The 14,372-nt window shown below is 50.0% G+C and overlaps 2 protein-coding genes across 8 annotated transcripts in view; one reads left to right on the top strand and one right to left on the bottom strand.

The window, feature by feature from the left end:
• Window positions 1-14,372, bottom strand: part of TCP11 (t-complex 11) — a 155,561-nt gene that overhangs the window by 100,672 nt on the left and 40,517 nt on the right. The window lies entirely within an intron of this gene.
• The window catches only part of SCUBE3 (signal peptide, CUB domain and EGF like domain containing 3), a 34,237-nt gene continuing 32,229 nt past the window's right edge, over window positions 12,365-14,372 (top strand). For 3 of the 7 annotated variants that reach the window (XM_073224662.1, XM_073224665.1, XM_073224660.1), the window contains exon 1: window positions 12,367-13,072. In XM_073224662.1, coding sequence (XP_073080763.1) covers window positions 12,988-13,072 — 85 coding nt within the window. In that variant the 5' untranslated portion in view covers window positions 12,367-12,987. Of the gene's footprint in view, window positions 13,073-14,372 lie in introns of all 7 variants that reach the window. The other 4 variants (XM_073224661.1, XM_073224664.1, XM_073224663.1 and 1 more) reach the window with 2 other exon arrangements.

The following is a 14,372-nucleotide window of genomic DNA, read 5'->3' as shown; positions in this document are numbered from 1 at the left end:
AGCAAATATTTATGAGTTATCATAAACAGGTATGAAAAAGGCCTCCAAGACATATCCCAAATCTGCCTATGTCTCTCCCTCTTCCACTGTGTCCAAGAAAGAGCTTGGCTTGTCTAGGTATATCAAAAAGGTTCAGGTGGCTAAAGGGTGATGTCACTACAGGGATGCAGGTGGACCTAGAGAGGGAGGCAAGGCTAGCCTACATAGGGCCTCAAAGGCCACTCCAAGCAGCTGGATTTCACACTCAGAACAAGGGGAAGACACTGCAGGATATAAACCAGGCAGCGGCATGATTTGATTTATACTTTATGACAGAGATCTTCAGTGGGGCTGGGGGAGGGGCAATTTTACCCCCCATGCATGAGACATTTGACAATGTCTGGAGACATTTTTAGTTGTTACAGTTTGGGCGCATGTGCTACTGGCCTCTAGTGGGTAATGGTCCAGGGATGCTGCTGACTGTCCTGCAAGGTGCAGGGCAGCCTGTACAACAAATGCCTAGAGTGCCAAGGTGGTGACACTCTGCTTTGGGATAACTCTGGCTGCCATGAAAGGAACAGACTTTCAGGCCCAACTCTTCACACTAAGAAGTCCCTTTACATCTTGACAGGGACCTTCTGGTGATGATGCTATGACCCACAGAACAGTCAGACCAGCTGAGAAGGGATGGAGCTATTCTGAGGCATCACTGTGCAGAGGCCACCTGTCCTGTGGGGAAGAGCAAGATTACAGAGACCAGGTCCTAATACCAGCTGCAATCTTGCCATGACAGCTGCTCCCGACTCAGCATTCTCCTCCTCTCTGACCTCCTGAGTGCCAGGCCTGTTTGGGGCTGCAGATGATCTGGGCACTGAAGACATGTGATGCCCGGCACTTACAGTGAGTTTATGAGTATTTACATCAGCATGTAAACCTGTCATTCATAGCCTTGACATTTAAATCAATTTAGCATTAGAGGGCTCTGCTCTTCCCTCTTGAGGTTGGTTTTAAGATTTAGGAAAGACATGATTGAGCTGTGATGGCAATGGGAGGTCTATGGAGAATATGCCTCCAAAGGACAAGGAGGGGACTCTGGTGCCTCCGTGGGGAGAGGGGCAGGTGGCCAAGCAGATGGTGCAGGTAGGAGAGTTTGTCTTCTGTCCCAGTTATGGACATTTTTTTTTCCACTTCTACAGACGTTTTTAAAAAAGTTTTTTGATCGGGGATTGTTTGTGTCATGGGAACTTTGAATAAAGCTATATCAAACCTCTCTCTGGAAAAATGAACACTGGAGACAAGTTTGTATATAATTTAGGAGATTCTGAGATTCCTGTGAAGCCTATCCATGACTTTATGAACTAATTCACACCAACATGTAAACGACTAAGAAGGTTCAGTGTATTTCCATTTCAATGGGGAGTCAAGCCCTTAAGCCAAAGAAACTGGAGTTCTTACCAGGGGAACTACTCCACTAGTGGACTGAGACACATTCTAGAGGATGGGAAAGCATCTCCTAACTTCTTAAGTTTTCCCACGTCTCTGCTGTATCTACATATAAAATTGGGTGTAGAGGTGTGGAGAAACAGAAGAGGAAGGAAGGGCAACAGAGATTGTTTTTTTTAGGCTAATTTGGAATCAAGAGACCTCCTGAGACTTGACGCAGTGGGGCTTGTTGGGACACCAGTACCAGATATTCCTGGTCAGCCCAGAGCATCTGATCTTGTTAATGGGCTAATAAAAATTAGGCAGACAAAGGCCAAGCCCTGGTAGTTCAAATGAATGTCCTCTCCAAGAGGGAACAACCTCATAAAGAGTTGTAACTAAGCAAAGGGAGGAATCATTGCATTTCATTAACTTTAATAATGCTCGTTAGGTTGGCTTCCAAGGGCTGTGGGACAGGAGAGAGTAAGCCAGACTCATCATCAGGGCTGGGGAGCAGGCTGGCTCACATGGACTCCCCCTGAGACCCCCAACAACAAGCTAGAAATGGCTGTTCTTGCTACCCCTGAGCTCCCCAGCCCAGCATGACATCCTGGCTACATAGACAAGGAGCCCAGGCCTCAAGGACTAATTCTTTCCTGCCCTGGTGGGGAAAGACAGGGACAAAGAGCTTGAGGCAAACCATCTCCAAGCTTGGGCATGCCACCTAGCTCTGGGGGCCCACACAGGGGCCCCTCCCAGGGACATTAAAAGGCCAGATTCAATGCCCACAAGTTCCCATGAAAGGATTCCCGCAGGCCCAGAGCCCTGCCTGAGGACCATTGTCAATGCTGGACATGCCCCTGACCTCCTCCCTCTTCTCTACCCCAGACTATCCACTGCCAAAAAATGGAAAACAAACAGACAGGGCCAGAAGAAAACATATTACCAAACAAACCCGCCTCACATTGTCCTCTGTGGTCAGTCAGGGCCTGGAGCCAGAGGCCAATGGCCTGGAAAAGCCCAAACAGCTCCTTAAGTGCAGCCCTGCAGCAGAGCCTGCTCCCAGTACAGCGTCTGCCTTGTCTCCTTCCTTGCTGCCTCCTTCTCTTTCTCCCTCTCCTCATTCTCCATCTTTCTTTCCTTCTATCCATTATTTCCCTGCTTTTTACTTATTTTTACCTAAGCCTTCCTCCCTCAGTCTCTCTGTTCTCCTCCTGCATCCATTGTGAAGTAAATTTGCTAAGCATTGAAGAAATCCTGCAAAGTACAGAAAGCCAGTTCATGACTTGAGCCAGCCCTGCTGCTGCCTTGCGTCAGTGTTCAAGGTCCCAGAGCCCACTCAACGTCATCAGACGCAAATAGGCCTTCACCACCCAGCCCCCTCCCACCTTTCACAACTCCCCACCCCCTGAAATACTTGTCTCTAGCTGAACATTATTAATGCCTTGGAGACACCCCCTCTCCAACTACCTACTCACCTCATTTCCACCACCTGGAAAGCGCTGGCTCTCTTCACCCAACTTCCGTAAGGGAGTTCGATGTATTCTCTGTGGTCGTCTTTAAACCCTCTCCTCTCGCGGATTGTCCTCAAGCTTCCAGCTGGAATTAATCTGTCCCCTTTATGCCCTCACTAGGATTTTATGTTGGCACCTCCATATTTGGAGCCTTAGAGTCTAATTATTTAGATTCAAATTTCTCTCTCCTACCTAATTATGAACTTGAAAGGAGAAACCATGTCATCTTTGAATTCCCAAGTCCTTTAAGTGCCTGGCACATAAGTGTCCCGTGAATGTCAAACTCATTAAAAATTGAGTCTGCTTATAAAGAAACACACATACAATTAATTCCACATCTCAAACTCATCAATGTGGGTGTATCTCATTATTATAATTTCATTTGCAAATTTGAAGCACTGGGTTCCTGGAGAAGGCTCCCCAAAGTCTGATTTCAGGACCAAGAGAGGGAGGATGATATGTTAGATGGCGGCACCTACTGGTGAAGGATAGCATTACAGCCTGGCTCCACCAAAGAGAAGTCCTTGAATTTCTCAAATCAATCCTAGCAGGATTGGACCAGGGTGTGGAGGGGCGGATGAGGGCAGAAGGGAACTAGAATGAGTTCGTTCCCCTCTCGCCTTAGCAGCCCTTAGGCTGATCAAGGGGAGAAGCATTCCTAAATCAGGGTTAGGGCTTGTTCTCCAGCACTCTGCCTCCTGATGACTAATTTTTGCGAACCAGAGCAGGACACCAGGGGATCCCAGTCTGGCTGTGATGCCCCTTAGCTTTGCCAAGCCAGTTCAGCATGATGCCTAGGGCAGTTCTCCACCTAAGACAGAGGAGGAGAGGTGGCATTTAGAAGGAAGAACCTTTTCCCAAACAAGGGAGGCAAACTTTTGTAAGGATATTGACACTCAGCCTAAGCACACAGCTGGCAAACCCTCCCACCACTTCCTTGCCGCAGGTTTTCAGCTTCATCTAAAAGGATTTTCAGTCTGGGAAAACAGAAGCCATTGGGGAACTGAGTCGTGTTTTATAGCAATTCACTTTATGAATTGGTTTGTGAGTGACTTTACCCCAGTACTTTCACCCACCCTTTCTTTAATCCAGAATATCCGTAGGAACTACACTGTTAGAAGGACGTTTGCAAGTGAAATTTCCACCTCTCCATCTTTCCCTGTGGGGAGGGAATACAGTGGGGACCTGGGGGAGGAGAGCCATAAGGAAACCGAGCAGGAGGAGCAAAGCTGAGCCCGCTCTCAGCAGAGTGAGGAGGCTCATGATGAGCGTCCTTCCAGCTTCTCTACCACATCTTTGTTAAGGCCTCAACTGGTAACTAAAAATTTTAACTGGCAAAGGCTTAATCCTGTCACCCTCACAAGGATATCTGTACCATATTTGAGACCCAAGGAGCACAAGGGTTATTTCAAGGGAGTGGTCTTCTAAAGATGAGATTTTGCACATCAGTAGGGAGGAGCTCCGGTAATCTGAGATGATAAGGGTTCTGCTTCCTGACTCTGCGTCCCCAGGGTTCACAGTGGCTGCTTGTGAGGCGCTCACCATCCACCCTGGCCCCACTGCTGCTCTCCCCAGGATCCTGCCTCTGGCTGCTTTTCCAGGCCTTCATCATCCAGTTCTTCAGACCTTTGGGAAGATCATGAGCTCTGGCTTGGAAGGTTCAGCTCCGCTTCTTTGTCTTCCAGAATCTGAGAGTTCCCGACCAGAGACACCTCTTCGGCCCCCTGCATCTCGGACTTTTCTTCACCTTGGTGTCACCACACTGTCCCTCTATGAATACCCTCTTCGGCCCCAGCCCTTTAGACAATCTGAAGCAGTCTCAGGCTGATGGGAGGCAGAGAGAGCTCAGGGGTGCTCTACCTCCCCTGGGGTTTCCATGAGCTCACCATTCTTTCATTCTTTTATTCATTCAACAAACATTTGTTGAGCACAACTATGTGCCAGGAATATGCTTGGGGCTGTGAATACAATGGTGATCAATATGGGTCTTGCTTTCAAAGGTTTGACAGACTAGTGAGGAAAACAGGCCATTACAATACAGCATGGCCAGTGCCATCACTGGGGTAGGCTCCATGCCTACTGAGACAGTAAGAAGACCACACAAGATACATTTAAGCTGGGTTTTGAAGGGTAGAGTGGTTTTCCAGTTGGCAAGAATATGATATGTGCCAAGCATGGTGCAGCTTGGGTATAGTAATGGTAAGATCAGAAGGGAAACGTGAAATATCAGTGGAGAGAAGGGCTCAGTACTGGCTCAGAGGGCCATACATGCCCTGCTAGGGGACTGGGACTTGACCCTGTCAGGCCATGGTCCGCAAGAGGCACAGTGAGTGTCTGAACTGAGGCAGCAGCAGTAGGGGTGGAGAGAAGGGATGGATTTGAAGGAGGTTTCTAAAGTTTCACCCCTGAGATCTCATGGCCCAATAGATGAGGGAGGACAAAAGAGTCTTTACCAACTCTGAGAAATCCAGTTGGGGCTGCTGAGTGGGTTATGGGGCCATTAACCCAAAGATGGAGCTCACAGGAAGAGGGCAGGTCAGGGAGAATGCTGAGAAGAACAGTGAGTTTGGTTGGCTATCAGTTCAGCTTGAGATCCTGAAAAATACCATTGGAAATACCTGTAAGTAGACAGAAATATAGTAGACAGACAAGAGAGGAGAGAGGCAGAGATATAGTTATGAAAATAGGACACAAAGAATTAGAGCTAGAAGGAAGTGGAGCTAGGGAGTCACCAGTGCACTGGTGGGGCCGTAATGGCCCACACACTTTGTGATGGACGTTCCACACGATTTATCAGCAATAACCCTCCAATGATGTGCAAGGTCAGAATTTTATCTTTCCCATTTTCTAGATGAGGAAGTTGAAGTTCAGAGAGATTAAGAAACTTGCTAAAACTCATTCATTGATAGGCTGGCATTTAAATTTAGAACTGTCTGACCACAAAGCCAGTATCCTTTCCACCACCCTTGCTGACCCTGGGTGATAGTTCCTAGGAAGATCGCATGGTATGAGAAGTGAGAAGGGCCAAGCTAGAAGCACGTAAGAGGCCAGTGAAGGGAAAGCAGCCAGCAAGAGTCAGGAAAAGAAAGGGCTCCACGAAGGGGAAGGAAAATGCCCAGAGGCTTCTGATGACGCAGAGAGGTCAGGCTAGATAAGGATTGGCAGGCAGCCCTGGCTGGATATGGAGATGTAGAAGTCACTGGAGACTTAGCAGAGGGGTGACCGAGGGAGCCTGGGCCAGACTGCACTGGGGTGAGGGGTGAAGTGGAGACAGAAAGCAGGCATACTCCTCCTAGAAGCTCAAGAGCCTGGAAGGACAAGAGGCAGCAGGGTCTGGGGAAGTTTGTTTTGCTGCTGTGGGATGCTATAGGTTATACTGTATTTATAGGAGAGGGAGTGGGGGTGAGGGGTGAGAGATTCGCAGAGGGAGGAGATAACTGACAGTGCCAGTTCCCCGTAAGGGCAAGAGGGGATGGGATCCTTGCACATGTGTGTGGGATTGGCTTTGGCCAAAAGGAGGAACTCCACTCCCAGCAGTGGAGGGAGAGAAGGGCAGGGGATAGGAAGTTCATGCCAGATGGCTTCTTGCTTCTCAGTGAAACAGGAGCTGAGGGTGTCAGTTGGAGAAGTAAGGGGGATGAGGTTGGCAGAGGGGAAACCGAAGTTTGGAAGAGCAGCTGTGTGGAAGGGGACAAGGTGCAGGCTCAGGGTAGTTTGAGGAGTCACCTTGTGATGTGGAGGGATCTGGAAGCACACATCAGTGTTGATGCCAATTGGCAGGTTGGAGATTTTTCTTTGCTTCATGGAAGCAGCCAGGGAGGAGATGGGGAGGAAGCAAGTGGCAAAGTGACTCAGGTGTGTTGGCTGGGAGGCGCAGGGAGGAAGGGCTGGGAGGACACTGAGGTGAAGGGCCAAGGAGGCCACCCTAGCGGCCAGAGAAGAGGCTGGAATAGGTGTGGGCAGCTTGGGCCAAGCGACACTCACCCCAAGTCCTGGCAGGGCTGCCAATGGACCCCTCTGTAAAAGCAAGAGTAAGGGCCGTGGAGCACGGTAGACCTAGAATGCCAGAGCCAGAACAGGCTTTGAGAGAGTGTTACTTGCAATCCTCTGCCAATATGGCTAAATGTCTCCTGAGCCATCCTGGACAGTTGAGAAAGAAGCCCCAGCCGGGGTCAACTTGTCCACTTACTTAGTATAAACCCCACCTCTCTGCTTTCTTCTATTTCCTTTATAGTTGTTGTTCTGACTATTCTCTTTTTTTTTCTCTCCATCTGCCAATCATTGATTTTTGTTTATATTTCTCTCTTGTCCATCTATTTCTCTCTGTTTAAGTGTCATCATGATTCACTCAAATCCCTCCCTGTCCTTGGAGCTTCCTGGATGATTGACTCCAGTTTCCTCTAACTTTCTATGGCACTTTGTCTGGATTGCTTGATGTTGCACTCAGATATTGTTTTGCATATACAAATCTTGCCTTCCTAATAAGACTCAAGGCATTTTGGGGATTTGCCTTGTGATGCAGAGGGGTCTGGAACCATACACTGGTGTGGAATATCTCTTCGAGTGGGGCTCACATTTCCTCTTTCTGTTGTACATCCTAGAGGGCCAACAACAGTGTGTGTTGGGGGAGGGTAGGAGATAAGTACCAGACATCATTTGACACAAGGATTTGTGCTGATCAAATCATCGGGGAGAGGAAAACCTAGAACTAGAGGAGGGGAACTAGGAGATCTAGAGTACAGGCTAAGGAGCACTGATCCAGGAATCAGAAGCCAGGGGAGACACGGATTCTGCTTCTAGCTTTGCCTCTTAAATATGCTGTGTGACCTTGGGCAAGTCATGTGACCTCTCATCATCAGACACCGGTGATGGTAAAGTCTTCTGAAGTTCTATTCATATATGACCCTCCAGAGCAAGAGTGCAGCCCTACTACCTCTAATGTATGAAGGGGCTAGTCTGTGACCCTCAGCCTCTTCCAAGTGATTAAACTGTAACAGCGGTAAGAATGTGTTGGGTCTCTGTGGAGTCGGAGGAGACAGTATAGAGAATGGAGGTTATACGCAAGCTTCTGAGTGTGGACTGGGCCCAAGTGCTGGTTTTGTCCTTTGCTGGTCATCTAGGCAGGCTGACCCACCTGAGCCTCAGTTTTCCCATCAACAAAATGGCGATAACAATTCTTGCTCTCAAGGCTAGTGGTGGAGCGCCTGGTGTAACTCCTGGACACACAGAAAGTACTCAGTAGATGGTAGCTATGAACTCTAATTTGTGTCTCAGAGTGTCTGTACCTTCTTATTTTTTTATTTTTTTTAATTTTTGCCTAAAGGTGTGGAAGTGGTAGCCTAGCAACAGGCCAGTTACATTGTACCTTCTTTTTTTCTTATTTTAGTATCATTAATCTACAATTACATGAGCAACATTATGGTTACTAGACTCTCCCCATCATCAAGTTCCCACCACATACCCCATTACAGTCACTGTCCATCAGCTTAGTAAGATGCTATAGAATCACTACTTGTCTTCTCTGTGCTGCACAGCACTCCCCGTGCCCCCCCGCTACATTATGTCTGCTAATCGTAATACCCCCTTTTCCCCTTGTCCCTCCCTTCCCACCCATCCTCCCTAGTCCCTTTCCCTTTGGTAAGTATTAGTTCATTCTTGGGTTCTGTGAGTCTGCTGCTGTTTTGTTCCTTCAGTTTTTGTCTTTGTTCTTATACTCCACATATGAGTGAAATCATCTGATACTTGTCTTTCTCTACCTGGCTTATTTCACTGAGCATAATACCCTCTAGCTCCATCCGTGTTGTTGCAAATGGTAGGGTTTGTTTTCTTCTTATGGCTGAATAATATTCCCTTGTGTATATGTACCACATCTTCTTTATCCATTCATCTACTGATGGACACTCAGGTTGCTTGTCTGTACCTTCTTATGGAAGGATAGGATGTGCAAGAGGGTAGGGAAGGAAGGATTCAAGAGCTACCCTACGTGGCAGGTGAGTTTCCTTCTAACTCCCTAACTCAGAAGTGCTGCTGATAAGGCAGTATGTTGGAATGCATGGAATTTTTGGAACCTTCTCAGTAGGAATGTGTGATAGACAGGCACCTAGTGGGGGTGGTGAGAATCAAGCCCAGCTGATGGCACTCACACCAAGTGGCATCAAATTCTAGCCTGGGACAAAACTGCTTCTTTTCAAGCACTATTATACCCTTACTATCAGACACTGGCCATTGTTCCTTCTGAAAAGTAGTGGAAATAACAATAGTGGAAATAACCCATTGAATACCTACTATGTGCCAGGGCAGGGGGCAGTATTCATTAACTCATTTAATTAACACTATGACCCTATGAGGTGGGTGTTTCAATTCCCTTTATCAGAGGAGAAAACTGAAGCTCACTGAGATTGAGTAACTTGCCTGAAGTCACACAGCTAGAAAGTAACAGAGCTGAGACTTGAACTGCAGGTTTACTTTACTCAAGAGCCCATGTACTTAGATAGTGATCCTTCACTTTTGAGGTTGTATGACCATACCCATTTTCTAGATGAGGAAGCTGAGGTTCAAAGAAATGAAATAACTCACCAAGAATAGACAGATGGTTGGGATACGGTAGGGCCCAACACTGACCCTGGGGGAGTCCAGTTCCAACATTTGCATATTCTCCGTTAGACTATATTGTCTATCAAGGTAGGGTCACTGGATTCATTTTACAGTTAGGAAAACTGAAGAGAGAGAGAAAAAGCAAAGGCTCACAAAAGGAGATTGGCAGAGGAGGGGAAGTCCCCGAGTGTAGTGGAGCCCTGGCAGAGGTAACCCTAATTTAACAGGATCAGAATTGAGATATATCAGCCATGGGCCCCCCAGCACAGCCCTCTCCGTAAACAATTAGAGAAGAAATTAGAATGAAATGAATGTCAGAAGCCTCCCTGAAGGAAATTGAAGCCCAAAAGTGAACTGTAGCCTGAGAGGTGAGTGTGGAGGTCCCAGAAAACCCTGGGATATTTTGCCCCAACCAGTGCGGGTATGGCATATGCTGTTGCTTTTGCAGTAATTGCAAGAGCCATCTCCTTAGTCTTCCCTTGTCATTTCCTTAGTCACTATCCAGAGACTGTAAGTCTCTGCAGAGGTGAACACGGCAGAGGGCAATGCAATGAGAACTCAAATTCACAGTACCCCAGGAAATATAAGCCCTATTTCTGTTTCCATAAAATACTCTGAATGCTGGGGGCAGACTAGAACCAGTTTGGATTATGCGGAGCAGAGCAGGGAATGGCCTCTTTTGCCCAGATGGGGAGGAAGCTCACCTGATCCTAGAGGAGCAGAGGAAATGAACAGAGGAAATGCTGGAAAAATGAGAAAAAAAGAAAACTACAGTAAAAGACATTGAGTCTCCCCAAGACATAATGGCTGAGGTGGGGCAACCTACCCAAACCTCCCTCCCGGCAGCCAAGGCAATTCCACATGCCACGGGCCAGAAAATCACATTGAGCTTGGAGAGAAGGTCTGAGGTGACCTGTTAATCTGCCCCTACAGAAACCTCCCTGCCCATCTCACCTGTGGTTTAGAGCGTGGGCCGGAGCCCTCCTCCCTAGGGACCCAGAGGAGGTCACACCAATGTCCAAAGTAAGGCACCGTGCAATCTCCCTATCCTGCCTTGGGAGGCTCCTCACCTCTCTCCCTGTGCCCCCATGGAGATCAGGCACCATCAGGCAACTTCCAATCCCTTCTTTCTTTTTTAAACCACTCTCTTGTCTGGGCCAGAGAGAATGGCAAGTTTGCACTTGTCTTCCAGCCCTATACATAATTGGTGGCAGCAGGCAAACCTGCTTCAAGGGGAGGAGATTACCAGTGGAATCAAGGAGGGGGGTAGTCCTAGAGTGACAAGGCTCAAAGGGACCTCAGAGATGATTTGACTCAACTTTTCATGACCTCCACACCATTCCCATGATCTATGTGTTCCCATCCCAACCATTATCTCCTATGCCATGCAGGGGTTCTCAAAACCTCCTCCCCCAGGCTCCTTAAGGGACTGGTCTCCTTTCCACCACTAAGCTAATCCACTCTCGTTTTCTAGACGAAGACACTGAGGCCAATTGAGATATGACTTGCCCAAAGCTAATCTTCATCCCAGGATAGAGCCAGGACAAGAAACCAAAATGCCCGAGTTTGTTTCCATTCTCCTACTTTTCCACTCAATCCCCAGGGAAGGAAGGGCTCAGTTCTTCTCCCCAGGGGCTAAGGAGGCCTCTGACAAAGCTCACTTGTCACCCCAGCTGAAGTGTGCTGCCAGGGTCAAGGGTCTAGGAACTAAGTTATATTCAGGGGATCTTGGTCATTGTCCCTTCCTCCCTGGTACTCTAAGGGCCCTGTGAGGTTAGTCTGGGCCTCAAGGGCCTCTTCCCTGTAGAGAACTGGCTGCAAAGCATAAATAATTGTCTGCCACCTGGCATAGTCTCAGTCTGACTAAAGCCCCATACCTCAAGGAAACCCTCACCACCTTTCAAGAGGTCTTTCCTCTTTCCCCTAGGATGAACGGAAAGAAGATGCAGAGCTGGTAAGAGGTTGAGGACACTGTGTCCATGGTTCAGGGACACTACTCCTTCGGCAAACTTTGCTCCTATTTTTTAAAAAAATATTGTTCATCTTCCCTCTGCTGCCCCTGGAGTTGGAGGGATAAAGGGTTAAAAACGAACTGGTCAGTACCACATCTCAGAGCTATGAGGCAGGTATGGAGGGACGTGTTGTGCATACCCTTATGTTCCTGTGTTTACACACATAGGCATGTTTCAGTGGGTTAGCTTTTGCTCCTGTGCGGAGCACAAGAAGAATGTTTTATATGTAAGCTCAGGCTATACAGGTAGGGTGGTTCAGTGGGCTACCTCCAAGGCCTTAATCATGAGGGAGTCTGCCTGGGAACTGGCAGTTTTAGCTGGGGGAAGGCTGGGATCTTCTCGGTCCTCAAGTGGATTCAGCACTAGGAATGGGGATTGATTCCCGTGGGTGGGGGAGGTGTGATGGATGTTAAGAGTTGGGAGGGCGTTTTTACGCCGGTAGTCAGACACGCTCTCAGTTTTTAGAGGTCCTATGTGCTGTGTCCCAAGCGTTGGGCTGCGCCTGCGGGCATGCCTGAGTGCTCGAGTGATCCCCTCGCCCCAGCCAACCCGACACCCCGAGCTCTCTTTGTCTCATGGTGGAGGTGTGCGTGCAAACCTGCGTCGCACGGCCCTCATCGCGTGCGAACGCGGGGGCGCACCCTAACTCCCCAACTCTGTCCTCGGCGAGAGAAGACGAGCCGGAGCCCTGTGCTGTTGGTTGGAGCAGAGCTGGGCTTGCATTGATCCATTGATTGTGCGCCGTCTGCGCCTGACCTCCCTGCTCCCGGGGAAGCCGTCTCCATGGAGACAGGGCCCGCTCCCCCAGCGCAGGATTGTAAATTCCTGCAGGCAGCGGCACGGCAGCCTGGGGAGGGGGCCGCCGCGCCCGGGCGCGCAGGGGGAGCGGCCGCCGCGTCGAGGCCCCATTTGAAAGAAAAAAGGGCACGAAAAAGGAGGTGGTGGAGAAGGAGGAGGGGGAGGAGGAAGAAAACGAGAAGGAGCGAGGAGAGGAGGAGAAAGAGGAGGAGGAGGAGAAAGGCGACGAAAAAAGGGACGGAGCCTGAGCGCCGGCGAAGGCACGGGAGAGGAAGAAAGAGGCAGCAGGGCGTGTTTCTGGCGCGGCGCTTCCCCTCCCCTCTCTCAGGTCCCTCGCTCGGGTTCCGCGCGCCCCGGCTGCGGCGCGCTCGGGGAGAAGCTGGGCCCTGGGTGGGATCTCACGGAGCAGCCCGCCGCCGCCGCCGGCACAGCCGGGCTTGGAGAGCGCGGGGTTCCCCTCTGTCTACGGCGCTGGGCGCCCCAGCCTCGCCGCGCTCTCCGCCTCGCTCTCCCCTGCGTCGGGCTTGGAGAAGACGGAGGCATCGGGAGTCTCTCGTGCCCTCGGCCCCTGGTCCGTCCCCGGCGGGGCGCCCCCTTCCCTCCCGCCTCCGGCGCACGGGGGCCCGGCCCGCTTCCGCCTCCTGGGGCGGCCGCCGGTGGCTCCGGCCATGGGCTCCGCGCGCGTGCCCGGGCTCTGCCTGCTGGTCCTGCTGGTCCACGCCCGCGCCGCGCAGCACAGCAAAGCCGCGCAAGGTAAGGAAGGAGGGACGCGCGGCCGCGGGGCTGCCGGGGCTGGGGAACCCGAGGGCAGGGACGCGATTTCCGAGGGGCAGGGCAGGTGCTGGGAGGCGTGCTGCTGTCAGGACCTGGCACTCATAACTCCCCAGCCGGGGACCTGACCTCTGCGAGCTGTGCTCAGGACGAAAGGCTGGAGGAGCCGTGGGGCGGCACGTATGAGTGAGAAGTCTGGGGGGCCCTGGGCAGAAGTGACCACGCACCTCAGAATTCTGCCCGACTTCACTGCCACCCCAGCATCTTCGAAAGACTTCGTGTAGTCCGAAAGTGGGAAAGAGAATCTTGCCTTTTCTTAAACATTGCTGGAAACTTAAGTTGTGGCCTGGAAAGGCTGAGGGAATGAAAACTTCTCAGCCATGCCACATAGTTCTTCCCCTCACCCCAACCCTCATGCAAAGTTAGACAGAAGTTTCGAAGTTGTCTTATCAGTAGAAAAATGTTCAAGAAAAATAGGATCTTTTATGAAAAAATGAATTCATTTTCCACTGGAGGGTAGGGGACTGAAGAAAAGAAGCAGATTTCTGTGACTCTGGCTCCCGACAAGACTATCACCTTCTGGCTCTTTGGGGGAAAATCTTTTGCGTCTTGCATGGCTTTCGTTTCTTATCATAATATTTATTTATTAAGTCCTCAGGTTTCCAATTCCATTTAAATCCAGGTCAGAATTGCATTAAAATAACAAAGTAAAATTCCAGTCAGGGAGCTTTGACAGATCCTTCTAGGGCCCCCATCCCTAACCCCATGCTCACAGCCTGCCGGTCCCGAGGCTGTGCTGGCAGAAACCGGGCTGGTGGGCTGTAGGTCTGTTAGGGACAGCCTCCCCCACTCCTTGACCTCTTGCTGCACCCTTCCCCCATCATGTCCTCACCCAGGAAGAGATTTATATGGACAAAAAGCAAGGCTTTGCCCAGGAGGGATATGATTCTGCCTGTTGTCCCAAGCACTCCTGAAACCAAGCTGGTGTGTGGAGGTGGCTGGGCGAAGAAGGCAAGTTGAACTTGGGAGTTGGGGAAGCCCAAGTCTCTGGCAGTCAGGTTGCTGAGTACTGGAGCCTGAGCGCTTGGCTCTTAAGCGGCCCTGTGTACTGATGGGTTGCACTCTGTTGAAAGGAAGGTGTTATATCAGTGCCATCCTTGTCTCTGAAAACACTGCCTCTTCCACTACCCTCTTCCTCCTCCAACCTGTCCTTTAACGAAACTAAAATACTAGAGACCCTCAGCTGTCAAACACCAGACCCCACCCCCACCCCTTCCAACCC

Source organism: Manis javanica, chromosome 16 (genome assembly GCF_040802235.1).
Source record: "Manis javanica isolate MJ-LG chromosome 16, MJ_LKY, whole genome shotgun sequence".
Classification (NCBI taxonomy): domain Eukaryota; kingdom Metazoa; phylum Chordata; class Mammalia; order Pholidota; family Manidae; genus Manis; species Manis javanica.
Note: the sequence above shows the minus strand (reverse complement) of the source record. Positions and strands in the feature narration are given on the sequence as shown.